The following is a 17747-nucleotide window of genomic DNA, read 5'->3' on the forward strand; positions in this document are numbered from 1 at the left end:
TTTCAATTCAACTTTTCACTTTCAAAAGTAAAAAGGCAAAAAATGACAGGCACACTGAAGGGCTCCAGTTACCACTTATTTAAGCACCAAAGTGACATTTTGAGCAACACAGCTCTTCATCAGACTTTCTGATGAAGAGCTCAAAATGTCACTTTGGTGCATTAAATAAGGGATAACTGGAGCCCTGCAGTGTGTGCGCCATTTTTCTTCGTTTTTACTTTTTACTGTTCAGCACCTGCTCGAAGTTTGGATCGGAAGTGCGTGCTTCTGTATAACTTTTCACTTTCAAACATGAAAGGGTACTTTTTTTAAAAAAAAAAAAACAAAACAAAACCCAACAACTTGTTTATGGTGGAGGGTCCTTGCAATTCCCCTGAGTCACTTAGGGAGGCTCAAGTAAAAATATTTGTAGCTCTGTCTAGGGTAAAAAACAAAATTGTTGCGACAAAGCCTAAAATATAAATAAAAAACAATCCCTCTGCAGGCAGTCTGCTTATTGTGTTTTACAAAGACTAAATATAGCCTCTCACTTCTTGAATTTACTTAAAATGTAAGCTCTTACAAATACCTCCCCTGCATGTACTTAAAATGTGAGCTCTTTGGTGTGTTGTTTTGAGTTTTTGTCCTCTTGACATGCCCCGCCGCCAGGGGGCAGTCTGCACAGTCCGGCCACCGCCGCGGTCTACATGAGGAACTGCTTCCGGCCTCCACCTCCCTCTTTTCCTCTGCATCGGGACGCAGCCATGGTACGAAATTATTTCACCAAGACACTTCACAGAATCTAACTTAATCTTGCCGATTTAACAATCATTTATGCACCCACTTAACTGAGATATGTCAACAATCTTTAGATACACGCTACGATTGTTGTATTAGCTGCCTTGTGTGCATTATACGCTGTTAGATTGCTCTTAAACAACGGCTGATGTGTTTGTGGTGAAATGCTGCTGCGACGCGTACTTCCACTTTACCCGGTCTTTGATTAAAGAGAAAATAATTATCAGTGAAAGTTACAGTCAAGGCAAACAGCAGCAGTTTATTTATTATTATTGTATTGGTACGCGTTTATGCGCTAATTTCGCAGTGAATTTACGGTGAATAGCTATAATGCTAACATGTTAGCTCGCTAGTAAACGTCACCGGCCCCTGACCGGGGAGCTAACAGACGTTAAAATATTAAGAAATATAATATTTAAATGACACTCAAGTAACTGCAAAGACAAGCACCAACATTTTTACTCATACTGTTGTAGCGCTATATGTTAGCGCATATTATGTACAATATTACGTGAAATAGCACCAATGCTAAAATGTTAGCTCGCTAGCTAACGTCAGCTGCTTTTACGTTGACCGGGGAGCTTTTTACCACGAGTGCAGCCGTTTGGGGACAAGTTTCTAAATGCGTTAACGTGCTGGAAAGGCAAAACTTAACTTTGTAATTGTATCAATGTTTTCATTGTTCAGCCATCTAGTTTGCTACAATAACGTCCGTAGTTAGCATTTGTTTTTCAAACAGTTGCTTATTATTATTTCCGCGCTTTTGGAGTCAACATGGTTCAAGTTCCAATGTTGTTAATGTGCCAACAGTTTTTAAGCAGAACTGGTGACTGATAATCTTATGTAATACTTAAGTGTGTAAAATATCTAATGAAATTGATGCACTGCAATGATTCGTGTACTTTTTTAATTAAAACCCACATGGTTGAAAGTACTAATTGTATGTTGCTTTTGGATGGATCTGCTGATGAAATTCATGAAATCTTACCTGTCTTTTTTCCAGGTGAACGTCCCAAAGACCCGCAGGACCTTCTGCAAGAAGTGCAAGAAGCACCAGCCCCACAAAGTTACCCAGTACAAGAAGGGAAAGGATTCCCTCTATGCACAGGGTAAATAATCATGTTTTTATAGCCTTTTATATTTGCATTGTAAATGAGTTGTCATGAAATGTAGCTGAACTCAATATGTTCTGCAGGTAAGAGGAGATACGACAGAAAGCAGAGTGGGTACGGTGGTCAGACAAAGCCTATTTTCCGGAAAAAGGTAAGTTTAGTTTTCCAATGCTGTTAAATTTTTTGAAGTAATATTTGTACTACTGTGTGTAGAAATGGACTCCTTCATACATTGCATTTTTTCAGGCTAAGACTACAAAGAAGATTGTGTTGAGGCTTGAGTGTGTGGAGCCCAACTGCAGATCCAAGAGAATGCTGGCCATCAAGAGATGCAAGCACTTTGAGTTGGGTGGTGACAAGAAGAGAAAGGTAGGTGTCATTGTTTTATTCAGTAATGTCAAAATGTTATAGATGTTTTTCCACAGTGTACTGCATTTGGTGGGTTTGTTTAGGATGCTTTAAAACTCTGACTTTTGAAGTTTGATGTCACGGGTTAAAAATATATGCACTGCACCCCAAAATAAATCTCCAAATCCTCCGTAGCTAATCATGTACTCTAACTGTGGAGAGAGTATGTAGGCATCCCATGATGATTTTATACCTCTCCATAGAAAATTAAGTAATCTAGTTAGTAATCCAGTGAGATCTTGTTGAACAACTTGAAAATGTAGTTCTTTGATTTGGCATATGCTAAATGATCCAGAAAATGTACATCTGTTGTGTGCTATATTTTGATTTATCAGCCTAAGTTAGAACACTTAAAAAGTATGAGCTAAATACAAGTGGGCAGTATAACAGTATAACTGGTATAGAGAGCACTACAGCGGGTTTTCTTTGCAGCACAGAATTATATTTGACTTAATTTGATCCAATTTAGCAGATATCTCGGTGCTCATTTACCAGCAAGTATACATTTTTTTCTGGTTAAAATTAAACATGCTGTGTGAAAAAGGAGATGTATAAATAGATACTTTGAATAGGAAGGAACAAATGAGGAAACAGGTCTGAGTGTGAAGGGCTGTTTTACAACTTTGACAATAGTGGCTATCAAAGCTGCTTTACGTTCTGAAACTTTGATGGGGAAGAAGGATCAAATAATAAGGAATTACTGACCAGGCCAAAAATATTGTACTTGGGGGCACACACAGAGGCTCAGTTTGTGGAGCAGGCGCCTCATGTACAGAGGCTAGACCTGCAGCGTCCATGGGTTTGATTCCAATCTCAGTCCTTTGCTGCATTTCATCCCCTTTCACGCTTAAACTGTCCTATCGAGGCAACCAAAAAAAAGTTGTACTTACATTTTAAGCAGATCCCGTTTTGTGGTTAATACCAGAAAATTCAAGTTTTGGGGGGTAAAATGCATTGATTTTTAAATTGTTTTACTTTAAGTGGAAAATAATAGTGAAGGAAAAACAAACTTAAGGCACTCGTGGAGGGTCAAAAAGCCTGTATTCAATACATGGCTATTTGCATAAAGGCTCAGACTGGTTTTGACACTATGGTCTTCAGGCTGTAAAAAGGAAAATAATATGTTGGTATTGGCATTTATTTCAGATTCTGAGTTTTCTCTCCAGAGAGGCACATGGAGTTGAATTGTGTTATTCAGTGACACACATAAAATACTGTTAATACATGAGACAAAATACAAACAACAAAATGTTAACAAATCCAATCATTGTCAACTTTACCTCAACTATTTTGTACATTTTTGTGTTTTTGCATTTTAGTATACGTCATGTTATGTCAGCCCTTTGTACATTGAGGAGGGAGCAGTGATACTATTGGTCCAGTTATGTGTGGATTATAAAATGGCATTTTTCAATGCTCAGATTGGCATCGCCTTTTCTGCTGGATTGCTTCAATACATAATGCTGAATGTTAAATCTGCAGTAAATATATTACATTCCAGTCTCTCAAGCTCTATTTGTAGATTTAACCTACCATTGATAAAATTTAGTGCGGGTGGTTTATAGCTTTTAATCTTGCTCTTGGCTAAATGCTTGTGATTTATTGGCAGAAGGGGTCAAACAAGAACGCTCACCTTCAGGGAAATTGGGTCCTAATTTGGTGTAACTGTAGCTCTTTTAATACTAAAATGCAATATCATGAACCATTGCTAATCCATTATCTCAGGAAGTCAGACTGTCCCTTGGTGGGCTGGAGGAAAATTCCCAATTTTTAGTTTCAGTAAAGTAGAATTTTGTCATAATAAGCTTGTGGTGGATTTGGCTCTTTGACAATGAGGGTGTTTTTAAAAATGGGATGAATGGATAGTATGTTTTTAGCATAGAGGCGTATTTGTCACATTGGTTTTCACTGTTATTTTCTGTTCACCCACCTTAAAGTGCAACATTTATTCAAAATAGATGTGAGTAAAAAGTTGTGATACATGATGGGATAACCCAACAAATGTAAAGAGAAAATTACTTTGCACTGTTGAAAAATCATCTTTATTGAAATACAAAAAAATCAATATCACAGCAAATTGTAAAATGTCATTTCAAACAGCATGTATTGTTTGTGGTGAACCATATATCATTGATACATCTGTTTAACTCTGCTTGAGCACCATTTTAACCAAAGTTTCCTCTGTTCTCTTACAGGGCCAGGTCATCCAGTTCTAAACTGTGGTCCAGTCTTCTGGAACAAGTTGTCACTATTTTCAATAAATGTATTAAAACATAGTTTTGAGTTTGGCCCTTTCCTTTGCCTCTGTTCCATTATACTCATCAGGAGTGCAAAATTCAGTCTTTGTCTGTAAAGGTAATTTAAAGTCTATTTGCAACCAAGTCTCTAATACCTCACCACAGGTGTTGAAAAACGTTTTCCAGTGATTTATTCAACATAATAAAAAGCAGCGGGTGCACCAAAATTATGATTCAAGCGAACCAGGCTGTAGAACAATTCCCTTTTTTAAATTTTAATACTCAATTTTACAAAAGCAGCACATCTGTTTAAAAGTTAAAAGATCAACAATTTTCAACTTCAGTCAGTCAAAATAGTCGTCAGATCAAGTGCATAACCATCTAAGGACTACAAGATCACGTTGTACTTGCGTTTGACAGACGTGCTCTTCCAGTGCAGCCTGTGAAGCCGCGTAAAGTCGCCGCTGATGGGAGTGACAGTCAGTAGAGACGTGCCTGAGGGGTTGACAGACAGAACCATTTTGGTGTTTGGTGTCTGAACACCCAGCTCCTTGTACTTAGGCAGGATCTGAGTGACGTTACACTGTGGGTCACAGATCTTCCAGCCAGGAGACGCTTTGATGACAAACTCTCGGGGACCTCCAATCTCCTGTTTGTTTAGCACCGCGAGAGCCAGTCGTTTGTCGGACAGAGGCCTCTCCCAGACCTCAAAACTGTCCACCTGTGGTACAAGATATGTTTTATTTGATTTGGACAATTATAGTATCTTTGCATACTTGTATTGCAGTTACTACTTTGTAATCCACATTTTCTGATTTCATTAAGATTGTTGTTTAATCATTTTGCATCTACAAGACACTGCCACAAGTGACCAGAGGCGTTTAGCATCTCCACATAAAGACCAAATGTATTACAGAGTTCCAGTGGTCATGAAATTCTCAGAAAAGTTATGAAATTGGAAAAAACCTTGAATAATTTTTTTTTTTTTGCCAATTTAAAGAAAATGTTCATAAGAATCCCAAAACATGTATTTAAATTATGTAAAAAAGTCATGGAAATGAGGTAGAAATATTTGGAACATTTTTTTGGAAATGTTTTGAAATTTCATTGGTAAGAATGTGAGGGAACTCTGGGACTATAAATGCTGACAGCTGTGGCTCCAGGAGGTGACCATGCTTTCTGTCACCTCTTACCCACCTTGGCAGTGAGGTATCCTTGCTTGCCCAGTGGGTCCTGGCTGATGGCGATGATGTGTCTGTTCTGCAGCAGCTCCTTGGAGCGAGGACAAATGTCCCTCAGATCATTGGACACGAGCAGAGGGGCTGCCATGATGGCCCATAATGCCATCTGAGACTCCTGCTGGTCATGACTCAGGCCAAAGTTTCCAATCACGAGCTAGGGAAACAGACCAGTGACGTAAATATGAGAATAACGGTGATTCAGGCTTATGGACAAAATGCAGTACAATATCAACATACTATTGAAAAATGTGATGCTTTTTTACATGTATTTTTTTTTATATTTTAATTTTTATACCTGGCTGTTTTGAAACTGCCATGAAATCAGTTGAACTCTTTATGGGTGTTAACAGATCTAGTTTCTACTGCACTGAAACAACCGCGTCATGACTGTGGCACTTAAATAAATAGGCAGGGTTGCAACTGTCAGGGAAAACCTGGAAAAATCATGGAATTTCCCATTTTTTTCTGGCCTGGAAAAAGTCATGGAATTTTGTTGTGTGTAATGAAATTGTTAAGAGTTGTAGTTATAACCTTCCACATTCTAGACATAACGTCCATTTTTTTTCTGTAGCTGATGTAATGTCGCTCAATATGCATCCATGTTGATATTTTAACTATCGCGTACATTTTTTTTTCCTCCCCACGTTCTCTCACTCTCCATGTATGCACATTAGCTAAAATTATGATTGAACTGAGTAAGAAACTTAAGTTTGAAAAATAGCACACAAATGGGGCAATGGAAAAAGATGTAGTATGGACCCTTGAAAAGTCATGGAAAAGTTTTGAAATTTTGCCCATGAAAATGTGTTTGAACCCTGTATAGGGTATACGAATGGCAATGTACAGACAAGAGCCTCAACTAAGGTGCTCAATTTTAAAGGATGGTTTCACATTTTGGGAAATCAATTGATACATTTTTGAAACTTATGAACTGTAAATACTAAGTGTAGTATCAGTCTTCTTCACCTCTGCAAGAAGACAAATATTTTCCCAAAATGTCAAACTATTCCCTCAAATTTGCACTCAGTCTTCAAAGTGCAGCAACTGACAAATGATCCAGCGAGGTTTTTAAAATGTAATAAAACAGCTCGGCACTCGAGGCGGCTGGTTGAATGCTTAGTCTGAGAGGTCAAACTGAGGAGTGTATGTCACAGACTGAGCAGAGCAGATTACCATGTCAGGGTCGTTCCAGCCCCCAGGTCCAGCCGCGGGGACAATAATGTCTTGATGTGAAGCGGTCCAGTCCAAGATGGACTTGACAGAGCTCCATGAGTCGTACACGTCAGCATAGTTGCGCCAGTGGTTACACGTCTCACGGATGGCTGTGTAGTTGGGCTGCAGGCACAGAAAGGCTTTTTTATGTTGTATAATGATGTATGGCGTCATCAAGAATAATAAGTCTTTATATTTGTTTTCATTGTTGTGGAAGTAGAATTTTTGAAAATGGACCAGATAGTGAAAATATATGTTGATATAACGTATGACTGCAACTTGACTGATTATTCTGCCAGTTCTTTTCTCGATTTATGAAGTAATTAAGTTCAGAAAATAGTGAAAATGTGTTGGAATTTCACATCTCTTGGCACTTGGACTGTAACACTGAACATAGTTATTTGTTTTATAGGGATACATCCCAAATTTTGGATGATATCTAGCTCTTGCTCATTTGTGGTTGTAATATGCTTTGGACAAAAGTGAAATGAATATCATGTAATATAACAAAGAAAATAATCAAATCCTAAAATCTGGGAACATGGGACAAGAGAGTGATTACAATTTGCATTATTTCTTCAAAATAGCTGCTGAATAATTTTCTGCTGACTAATTTTTGCAGCTTTAATTATAAATGGTGCACCGACGCCGCTCTCACCTGACGGAAAGGCCACTCGTACAGAGGCCACTCACAGGAGTACAGGATACTTCTTCCAGTTTTGTTCAGTGCTTGTGACATGTTGATGTAGCCTTAACCAGAACAAATCATAAAGTTTTAGATCAAACTCCATAAGATAGAGTCCATGGAGGTTACTACTTGCACGTGACATCATGTGGCTTGGAATTTACTCTCCGCATCTGTTTGCAATAAGCAGTCTGTATTTTCTGAAATTTATTGACATTATTAGAAATTAGGCATAGAGAGAACAGAAAACCTAAATCAGGCTTATTACAGCTTAAGGCAGGTTAGATTCAAGACTTTTTTAATGCCACTTGGAATGCAGTTAAAGCTAATTTATAAGAACCAAAACTAAATAAAAAAGAAACACCAACCCACATCAGTTGCTTTGGATTAGGGACAATTTTACAGAAATATTTATTGTAACATAAAACATGACTTCTCGATGTTCATGCAAGAAAAAATTTAAATATTTAAAACCTTTTAAGGATCAGTAGGAAGCCTGTAAATATGACCCCGAGTCACAAAGATGCCAAATCGCACAAGACTAACATTATCAGATGACCTCTGTGTTTGGCCAAATATGGTAGGTAATTTGCAGTGGAATTTTAACTTGACAAATTACGTACATGGCAGATTCGCACTGGATTAGGATCACAGACGACCTCTGCAATTATTACAAATGACCAGATGTCCCCAGGTAATATAAGACCCATGCAAAATGTGGTTCAGGTTGAAAAATACCAAAATTTCCCTTTAATTGAGATTTTCATTAGAGAATAAATTGCTGGCTTATGTGTGGACGAGCATCACCATGTTTAAGCTCACCTTCTCCCAGCAGGGTCCAGTCCATATAACAGCCATCAAATTTAAGCAGATCCACCTCCCAGTCTGCAAAAGTCTGAGCGTCTGTCTCATAGTAACCCAGACTGCCAGGGTATCCAGCACAGGTCTTCTTTCCCACATCTGCATAGATACCCAGCTTCAGTCCCTTAGAATGAACCTTAAAACAGAAAATATAATCAGAATTCATTCAGTTTACAAATGCAGGTTTGGCAGGGTGACAGCCAGTAGGTGGCGATGTTGCACAGCTAAAAACTCCATGGCTCTGTTTCAGGCTTTGCTTTAGTGAATCCAAATATATCTATGTCTTAGTGAACATTACTTTCTAGCCGCCAGTGTAGGAATCCACCTGTCATGGTGGCCTCAAACTGAAGAGAGTTGTTACTGTAGCAAAGAGGCTGAACGACAGCACACTCCTACAGAAGACAATATATGCCCACGTATCTCCCCTGGCTCTCCAGGTGCTGAGTTTTTTACCGCTGTGAAATCCGAGACCTGGGTTCCACATCTGGTCCTTTCCCCTTCATTATGTAAATAACTGCAGGTAGGATCAGATGGATGTATAATGAATATGTAATCTGACTGCGTAATCACTTTTACTCGTAGAGTTACTTAACCAGGGGTTCCCAAAACTTTTTATTTGTCAGATTTAGACGCATTGCAGCACAGATTTGTCAACATGGCACCCTATAGGAGACACATATGTGTAATTTGAGTTATATATGACATGGTTTAGCATTATGTAACAGTCTCTACTATTCACACTGCAGCCCAAAGACCAGTGGTAGAATGTAACTAACTACATTTATTCATATACACATTTCAGATACTTGTACTTTACTTAATCTTTTCTGTTCATCCAGCTTTATACTTTTATTCCACTACAGTTCAGAGGGAAATATTGTACTTTTTACTTTACTGCATTTATCTAACAGCTTTAGTTACTTACTTACTTACTAGTAGTTAGTAAGTTACTTACTATTCTGATCAATATTATAGTCACTTTCTTGTTTCGTTTTTTTCTTATTTTTAAAAATAATAATTTTGAGTTTTTATTTTATTTTATTTTATTTTATTTTTTATTTTCTGAATTGGCTACATTGGCATCAATTTTAATAAACACAAAAGTCATATTCTTTTTTCCTCCCTTTTTTTAATAGTATTGTGTTTTTTGGGTGGTTTTTATTTTTTCGGAATTGGGTACTTTGACAACTATTTTAATAAATATTTTCGTCATTTTCTTCCTTTTTTAAAAAATAATTTTGGGGCATTTATTTATTTATTTATTTTAGATTTTTTTTGAATTTTCCTTTTTATACTTTATTTACATTTTCCTGATTATATTTACTTGAGTAACATTTATAATGCATGCGTTGTACTTTAAACAGAATTTTCACAGTGTGGTATTAGTATTTTTACTTAAGTAAAAGAACTGAATACTTCCTCCACCACTGCCAAAGAACAAAAACTAGAAAAACATTCATAATAATCTCATCTTGATTCTTCTAGCTGGTGAAATAACTGAAATGAAAGTATTCCTTGATTTCCCTCAATCTATCTAAACCCCCCTTGCATAACCCCATCCTGAGTCTAAATGCCACCATTAAACCCACTACTCACATAGTCAGCCAGTTTCTTGATGCCTCCCGGGAATCTTTTGGGGTCTGCCTGCAGGCGGCCCTTGGCATCGCGCTGGTGGGAGGGCCAGCAGTCATCGATACAGACGTACTCGTAACCGGCCTCTTTCCAGCCCTCCTTCACCATCACATCTGCCATCTGCATGTACAGACGCTCGCTGCCAGGGCAACAGGAGGGCACAGGCGGGGTCGATAGCATCAGTTAGGACGCCAGTGTTCAATGTCATGGGCAGGAGCAATATGGCAGACCAGAAATCGTGCTACTCTCAAGAAAACAAATGATTTTTCGATTGTTCGCTGTCCACTGATAGAACATAATAACAATTCAACCAGCAGGCTGACATTTAGTCCTCTTAACACTTTGCTGGCCTTCCTGGGAGAAAGAAATGTTTGCTGTGAACAGGAAGTGAGATCTTTTTCTCTAATTATCACAGACGCAAGTTCCCTAAAATAAAACAGATTCTTGCATTATTTCTGAAGTGCTCTGTATTCATCAAACTCAGTAAAATGAAGACTTGCAAATTTTTGATGATGATGAGAGCAGCAATTTGTGTTTGCTTCTCAAATTTGAGGGTATGTTGCTTTTTTGGGAGTTTGCAACCTCTAACAGCTCTTCAGCTCCTCTCCAGACTTTACTTTGGCCTCTGGATATGTGAGATTAGGATTGTTCCTCCTACTTTCTGACATTAATAAACTAAAAGATCAATCAGTTATTCAAGGGAAAAAATTAGCAGATTAATTAATAATGAAAGCAGTCATTAGTTGCAGCTCTAATTATGTCTTAACATCTAATAATTGTGAGTAGAATCAGATTGGTAAGAAGTAAAGTGTTTAATCTGGACCTTCCCAATGAATTAAAGTGCCAGCAGCTACTTTGATTATTAGTTAACTCATATTTTTTCAAGCAAAAATGATGATGATAGAGAAATTAATCAGCGGCTGATACTGATACTATTGTATGTTGCAGAGCTCTGTAATTTCTCTTTATCTGCATTTCGTCTTCTGTCTTTTTTTCAGGTAATCTGGTTTCGTCCCTGTACATTACCATATCACCTTACAGATTCGTTGTTTAGCTCCTCAGGAATGTGTGCAGACTTTTATATTCACAAAGTGCTTTGCAAATTCAGTTGATTACATTACACACTGACATCATTATCTCCCAGTGCCTCAAACCAAAGAACAAATGAAGGCAAATTAAATCAGGTGGTGTCGTTATATTGCTGTCTTATCAAATGTCCAATCCTTTTACAATCATGCGTTCTCATTTTCTTTCCCTCTGACAGTTTCTCAGTTATAAAGCAAAGGTCTCATAATCACAAGATAAATATTGATTGTAATTATTGATTATTAATGTGACCATGTTATGAGTTTGTGTGCTTATTTGGGAGTTAAGTAACAAGAAAGTCTGGAATTTTGTTTTTTGGGTTAAACCAATGTGCTTTTTGAAAATCAGCAAATTGGCTTGTTTGGTGAGGAAATGAGCAATGAAATAAGAAATTACCTCAAAAAATTAGCAAGAAATTAATAAAAAGTACAATAAAATTACCTGAAAATTAGTATTAAAACAAACAAACAAAAAACCCAAATAATAAACAAAAAAGAAAGCTAAAACAACAAAACTGTAACATAATTTTTAATGTGTAGTTATGACAATTCTAAATATATTTCCCCTAGTTTTTTTCTTCTTTTTCCCTTTATTTTTTAGATCTACTAATTTCTTGCATGTTGTGGAACATTTTCTACCAAGTTGCTCATTGCCCTGTACTGATGTTCAAAGGCTAAAATACTTGTTAATGGTGTGGACAGAGGCACAAGTAAAGTAATGTCACTCCCGGTTTCAAAGGTTAATTATCCCATAGATTTGTTTAATTTAAGGTGCAAACAAATCCCATATTGTCACTTCCTGTACACAGAGGGCGTTGGATCCCACTTGACTCGTTTATAACAGTACATATATGAGCTTTCACATATGTTGACTCACTTTTATCTAATTTTAGAACAGACTTTTTTTTTTATAAATAAGATGTTTTAAGGAGGAGTTTTTCTCATATGTTAGGAATAGAGTAACGCTGATCTGATTTTTTTATTGTGTTTTAGTTCACAATCATGTCAGACTGTGCTCTGATGTCTCTTACCTGATGCAGTTATTTGGGTCCTTGTCACAGTCGATATTACACATGAATCTCTCCCAGTGCAGCCAGCCCATAGTGGGTTTCAGCGCGAGACCATTGTCCAGCGCTTCAGCAGGGCTGATTAAAACGATGAGCGCGAGGACACACACGGCTCTGCACATTTTCACTTTTAAACTCGACACTTTCTGTACAACAATGACAGAAAGCCACTGTGTTTGAATTTGGATCTATTTCCTCGTGTTAAACCCGATGAGCCCGCCCCCTATGATGATCGACGTATGCGCGGACCAATAGAAACAAAATGCGTCTGTAACTGTCCAATGGCGTTTCACGAGGCTACAAACTAGGAAGCGAGTCAGGTGAAAACACGAAGTCAGCTGACATGATATGACAAGGTAATGAACAAGTCTTGTGATTGTCTTTAACACTAAAACAACAAAAACACAGCAAAAATGAAGACAGTATTCATGCATGTTCCCCTTTTCATTGGTAGTAAAACTGTGGTGTTGCACATTGAAACACATTTAAAACAACGCATTAAATCCCTGTAGTGACAAAAACGAACATAAATAGACTACCGTCAGATGCATTTATCTATTTAATTTTACTTTGTATTTTATTTTTTTAAAGTTATGGTTGAATTAACCTGTAATAAACATTGCTGTAAATGTGCAATTGATAGCCAAAGGCTAATTTTCAGGTGTTGTCTAGGTAGGTAGGTAAGGTGCTAAGGTGCCACTAAAACTTGGTGGTTAGAGGTATAAAAAAAATCACGATTTGGCTTTAAGTCTTTGAAACCTAATCAAATTGCCTTGATTTCTCTGAAAAAAAAACATTGGAAGAGGGCAATGAGCAACTATAGAGGAAATGACCCAGAAATAAGTAAGAAATTACCAAAAAAGTACAAGAAAAATACCTGAATATTTGCAGTTATTTGGGGGGATGACCTGAAAAAAAAAGTCTGTAAAATAATTTTAAGTATTTTACTATGATAATTTGAAATATAGTTCTCTGGAAAATTTAACCTAATTTTGTTTTCAAAATACTTCTCTAAATCTGCCTCCATATTTGCATATTCAGTGTTGACTTTGGGACGCAGACTTCCGTCTCCTGGGTGAAAGTCTCACACATACACACGCAGGGATTCACATGCACCAACTTGCACGCATGGCTGGACTGTGTACCACAACAAATACCAAGCTCTGCCTGCTTGGTAATCCAGTCTTGCTGAGAGCAACAGATAAAAGCTTCAGTTGTCTCTCTACTTATACTACTGTATAATAATTTTTCATTAGGACACTTAAGGGTAAATGGAGTGAGTGATCTATCATCATGTGTCCAAAAGAAAATCCGATTTTCATTCTCAGCTGTAAGTGAAAACCTGGCAGCATATCTGTTTGTATTCGTTTTTTAAATAGACTCTAAGAATGAAAGAAAATGGCCCAATTTACCCCTCCTTTCCCCAAGGAGCCTGGCTAATCAAAAATGCCACACACGCTATCAGCAATAATGTAGGACCATGTACATATCGACGCCGCTTCAAGCTGTTTATTAGCTCCGGATCCCAGACACTAATTTGTCTGTTGCAGACGTTAAATGAATTACAGATAGGTTTCTTAATTTAGCCGTAAATGGACACCCTGCTTACAGAACCAAATTAATCCTGGACGCTTTTCCTTGTAAAATTGTCAGCGATCTTCTCACACACGCAGAGAGAGTGATGAGTTTTGTGTTTATTGTAGTGCTTTGCCATTTTGTTGGAATGCAAGAAGACAGCTACATATTATTATTATTTTTTTGCTTATGAAACCAACTTTTGGGGAGTTTAGAGACACAAAAGAAACTTCACAGAGGTGACACAATTTGAATTAGCAAGACTGCCTCTGTTAACCCCTTCAGACCTGAAGAGATATCACTTTTCTTGTGCAGCTTTCCCAAGTATTTAAACCTTTGAACCCTGAATTGGTGCGATTTCTTTCAAGAACATGCGAAAAAAGGTGTTGAGCAACTAGGTAAAAAAATGTTCTAAAATTGCGGGAAATTAGTAGATTTAGAGAATAATGTTTAAAAAGCTCGGGAAAACGTCTAGGAAAAAAGGGAAAACAAAGCTATGGAAAGATATATTTATAATGATCACAATTACATATGTAAAATTATGTTAACGAATTATTGTAATATAATCTTTATTTTCCAGGTAATTTCCTTGTTTGATTTTTTTTCTTTACTAAATTACTGTTTTCTGAAAAAAGGCAATGAGCAACTTGGAAAGAAATATTTAACAAATTGTAGGAAATTTGTAGATTTAGCACATTATGTTTGGGAAAAATATCTTGGAAAAAAATCTAATTATAATAATTACATGTTTAAAAATATGTTACAGGATTAATATAACTTTTGAGCACTTTTTCCAAGCCTTGTTTAACTTGTTTGTTTTTGCTACCTTCCTTTTCATTTTTTTGTTTTATTTTATTTTATTTTATTTTATTTTATTTTATTTTATTTTATTTTATTTTATTTTATTTTATTTTATTTTATTCTATTTTATTTTATTTATTTTCTTGTACTTTCCACTAAAGTCTTGCTAATTTTGGGGGGTAATTTCATTAAATTGCCTTTTCATGTTTTTGAAAGAAATCAAGCCAGTTTGCTCAGGTTTCAGGGGGTTAAATCCTCTTGTGATCTTGCTCTTGTCATTGCTGTGCACGACTCCTTGTGTCCTGACGAGTCAAAACAACTGAGGCAGCATTCATGACTTGGCTCAAACCCAGATTATGACAATAATCCTCGTCCCCAGTGATGGCTGTATGTAAAAAGGGAGCATTAACGAACACAAAAACTTGACCTTTTCAGCGAAATGTCAAGGGTGCCTATTTCAACCCTAAACATCAGAGGCTTTACCCAGGGACAGGCATGCTACAAACAATTTGTCACTTGCTATAGTTCATATCTGTGCCAGTGAGCAAAGGCGTTTGGGGCTCTAAATGTCAGATTTCAATTTGACTCACCCCCCCTGCTGATGGATGGACCAATCCAGCTCACTTGAATACACGTTTCTGTCTTTGTAAACATGGGATCTCGCCCACCGTCGTGACAAGAGACCCTTGTTGTTGCTGCATAAAAGAGCAGCATGCCTCTATCTGCACAGCGGTTAATTGAGATTGTTGACAGATGGGCAGCCCGTGTGTTGTGTCTGCCTTATGGCTCCCCACAGCTTTGACACCAATCCATCATGTCCCTTTCTTCGCCAGCATCACATAATTGAAGAGACTGTCATGGCTGACTTATGCTGGCAACTTTGTTATGAAGTGTACGGGGATGAAATGAAAGGGAAAGCAGTGTTGTGGTGTGCCTTCTCCTTGCCAAGGAGTTCCATTACTGTATTGATCTATAGGGACAGGTGGCAGCATGAGCAAATGTCATCAAAAAGTTGTGTCTCCGTAAATACATCACTGTACGGCTCACATAGCCTCAGCGCAAAATCATTTATTGTCCTGTAATTAGCTGTTTGAGTTGTTTATGTGAGTGTGACAGGGGAAGGAACCTACAAGTGCTAATGGTGCTGCTTTAATTAGGTCCTTGGTGAGCTTGAAATCTGAGAAATGGCTTTTGGTAATAAGCTTACAATATGACCTGTAAATTATTTTGTTAATTAATGATTTGAGTTCTCTGTTTTGTTTTGTTTTGTTTTGTTTTGTTTTGTTTTGTTTTTTAATTTCACATTTCTGAACAGTTTAAATGTCCAGTGTGTAGGATTTAGTAACATCTAGTGGTGAGGTTGCAGATTGCAACCAACTAAAACTTCTGTGCTCACCTTTTTCTCAGATAACTTAAGAACCAGACATTCAGGAGGTTTAACCTGGGAGCCGAATTATCTGCAGAGGTCTCTTCAACTCCAAAACAAATGGACCCAGTGATTTAAACAGGTAAAAACACTGAATTAATCAGTTTCACATTAAAAATCTGTGTTTTTCAGACACTGTTTGGTTCATAGAGGAGAAGCTGCTAAACACAGTGGCCTCTGCAAAAATGTGAATGGTTTGTCCATTTTGGGCTTCTGTAGAAACTACGTGGTAGACTCCCTAGGAGAGGACCTGCTCTGTATATAGATATATATAGTGATGAATATTATATTTAATATAATATTCATTTCTGCAAATTGCCTATATGCCCTGAAATCCTACACATCGAACTTTTATGTAACCGATTGAAGATCAGTTTTACAGTCTCTCATATCCTTCATATAGATTGCAGGAAGTAGATTTAGGGCTTACTTTTTTGTAAGGCTGGTGTTTGCACGGTGTACTGTACAAGGTTTCACTTGACTGTTTCTAATTTCTTTTTTAACATCAAGTGCATTTTGACTGTTCATAATTACAATGTGACAAGAGCGATAATTCAAAATATCTCCATCAAAGATATTATGACACTATCACACACTGCATAGCCAAGTTTTTTGGGGGGGTTATTTTGCCTTTATTTGACAGTGGATAGTCAAGAGGTGCACCCCCATAGCCAGAAAAAAATTTACATTTCTGCAAACAAATTTACATTTGTACATTAATCTGTAGCGGATATGTTTACACTTTACGCTTCATAACAATGCTGTGGTTAAGTTTAGGCACAAAATCCAAATGGTCATGGTTAGGAAAAGATCTTTTTGGATTAAAACGTCTTCATTTTGTGGCACAAAAGCTGCTGGAAAAGCAAGGGCAGGTTGGTGAAAAACATTTGGTTTCGATGTCTTAAATGCTGCAGGGAAGCACCAGGATGTGTCAGTAAAAAACCACCCAGGTTTGGTGGCTAAAAGACAGATAGAAACATAGAAACGGGTCACCAAAAACAACCGTGTGTTTGTTAGTCTGGAACAGTGATCAATGGTCTGCAGCCTTACAGCCGTTTCCCCAAGATATCCCGCAATTCGCGTTGAACTGCCTCCCGATGTCAAAACTGTCTCAAATACTACATTACTTTAGAAATGCTGATATGTCATGCATGGATCGTACAAACGTAATGGATTGGTGGTTTGCATAAGAGGCTGCAGGCATGTTTTAATCACAGTGGTATGAATCTTAAACACCACCAGACGCCTCTAAATAGAATTTGGACTTAATATTTATTCTTTTTAATTTTTTTTTTTAATTTAGGATATCTCTAATTACATTGTGACTAGTAAGAATGGATCATTACGTTGCATGGTAATTCAAAACTGAATTGTAGATATGTTTAATTAGATTCTCAATGGTTCATTCTTACTCGTCAAAATGTAATTAGAAAGTCACAGTGCGCGAAGCTTCAGTGTGAACACCCTCAGTCTTGTATGTTAAATCTTCTCGCCTTAGATTCTGGACAGACTTTTTCTGAAGCATTAGGGAAGTGTTTGCTAATTTCCTATTCCTTTATTCCAACTTTTCCCAGACGCTCACAGCTGGGAAGCTTGTAGTGCAAAGATAGATTTCTCAGCTCTTTGTG

General features: G+C 37.2%; 2 protein-coding genes and 1 long non-coding RNA gene across 5 annotated transcripts in view; 2 read left to right on the forward strand and 1 right to left on the reverse strand.

Annotated features, from left to right (window-relative positions):
• LOC148188865 (uncharacterized) overlaps positions 1 to 17747 on the forward strand; it is a 45464-nt gene that overhangs the window by 12657 nt on the left and 15060 nt on the right. For all 3 annotated transcript variants that reach the window (XR_015777221.1, XR_015777220.1, XR_015777222.1), the window contains exon 2: positions 16101 to 16201. This is a non-coding gene — a long non-coding RNA (uncharacterized LOC148188865). The remainder of the gene's footprint in view (positions 1 to 16100; positions 16202 to 17747) is intronic.
• On the forward strand, positions 649 to 4573 carry rpl36a (ribosomal protein L36A). The gene is made up of 5 exons (XM_042493987.2): positions 649 to 746; positions 1781 to 1886; positions 1973 to 2040; positions 2136 to 2258; positions 4493 to 4573. Exons 1-5 carry the CDS (start codon positions 687 to 689, stop codon positions 4511 to 4513), a joined length of 378 nt encoding a protein of 125 aa, XP_042349921.1. The 5' UTR covers positions 649 to 686; the 3' UTR covers positions 4514 to 4573.
• Positions 4317 to 12531, reverse strand: gla (galactosidase, alpha). Its single transcript, XM_042493986.2, has 7 exons — positions 12282 to 12531; positions 10130 to 10304; positions 8495 to 8669; positions 7646 to 7737; positions 6949 to 7110; positions 5732 to 5929; positions 4317 to 5255 (listed from the first exon to the last, which is right to left on the reverse strand). The coding sequence occupies exons 1-7, from the start codon at positions 12437 to 12439 to the stop codon at positions 4923 to 4925; spliced, it is 1293 nt and encodes a 430-aa protein (XP_042349920.1). The 5' UTR covers positions 12440 to 12531; the 3' UTR covers positions 4317 to 4922.

This window comes from Plectropomus leopardus, chromosome 8 (assembly GCF_026936395.1).
Source record: "Plectropomus leopardus strain MGB_pleo_1.0 chromosome 8, ASM2693639v1, whole genome shotgun sequence".
NCBI classification, from domain to species: Eukaryota; Metazoa; Chordata; class Actinopteri; order Perciformes; family Serranidae; genus Plectropomus; species Plectropomus leopardus.

What these genes read in the sequence shown, in the direction of transcription:
- gla (XM_042493986.2), bottom strand. Translation starts at nt 12,439, where the DNA reads ATGTGCAGAGCCGTGTGTGTCCTCGCGCTCATCGTTTTAATCAGCCCT. An exon ending in GACCCAAATAACTGCATCAG is followed by an intron (nt 10,305 to 12,281) that starts GTAAGAGACATC and finishes TTGCCCTGGCAG; the next exon opens with CGAGCGTCTGTACATGCAGA. An exon ending in AAGGATACCTCACTGCCAAG is followed by an intron (nt 5,256 to 5,731) that starts GTGGGTAAGAGG and finishes CTTGTACCACAG; the next exon opens with GTGGACAGTTTTGAGGTCTG.
- rpl36a (XM_042493987.2), top strand. Translation starts at nt 687, where the DNA reads ATGAGGAACTGCTTCCGGCCTCCACCTCCCTCTTTTCCTCTGCATCGG. An exon ending in TGCATCGGGACGCAGCCATG is followed by an intron (nt 747 to 1,780) that starts GTACGAAATTAT and finishes TCTTTTTTCCAG; the next exon opens with GTGAACGTCCCAAAGACCCG. An exon ending in AGCCTATTTTCCGGAAAAAG is followed by an intron (nt 2,041 to 2,135) that starts GTAAGTTTAGTT and finishes GCATTTTTTCAG; the next exon opens with GCTAAGACTACAAAGAAGAT.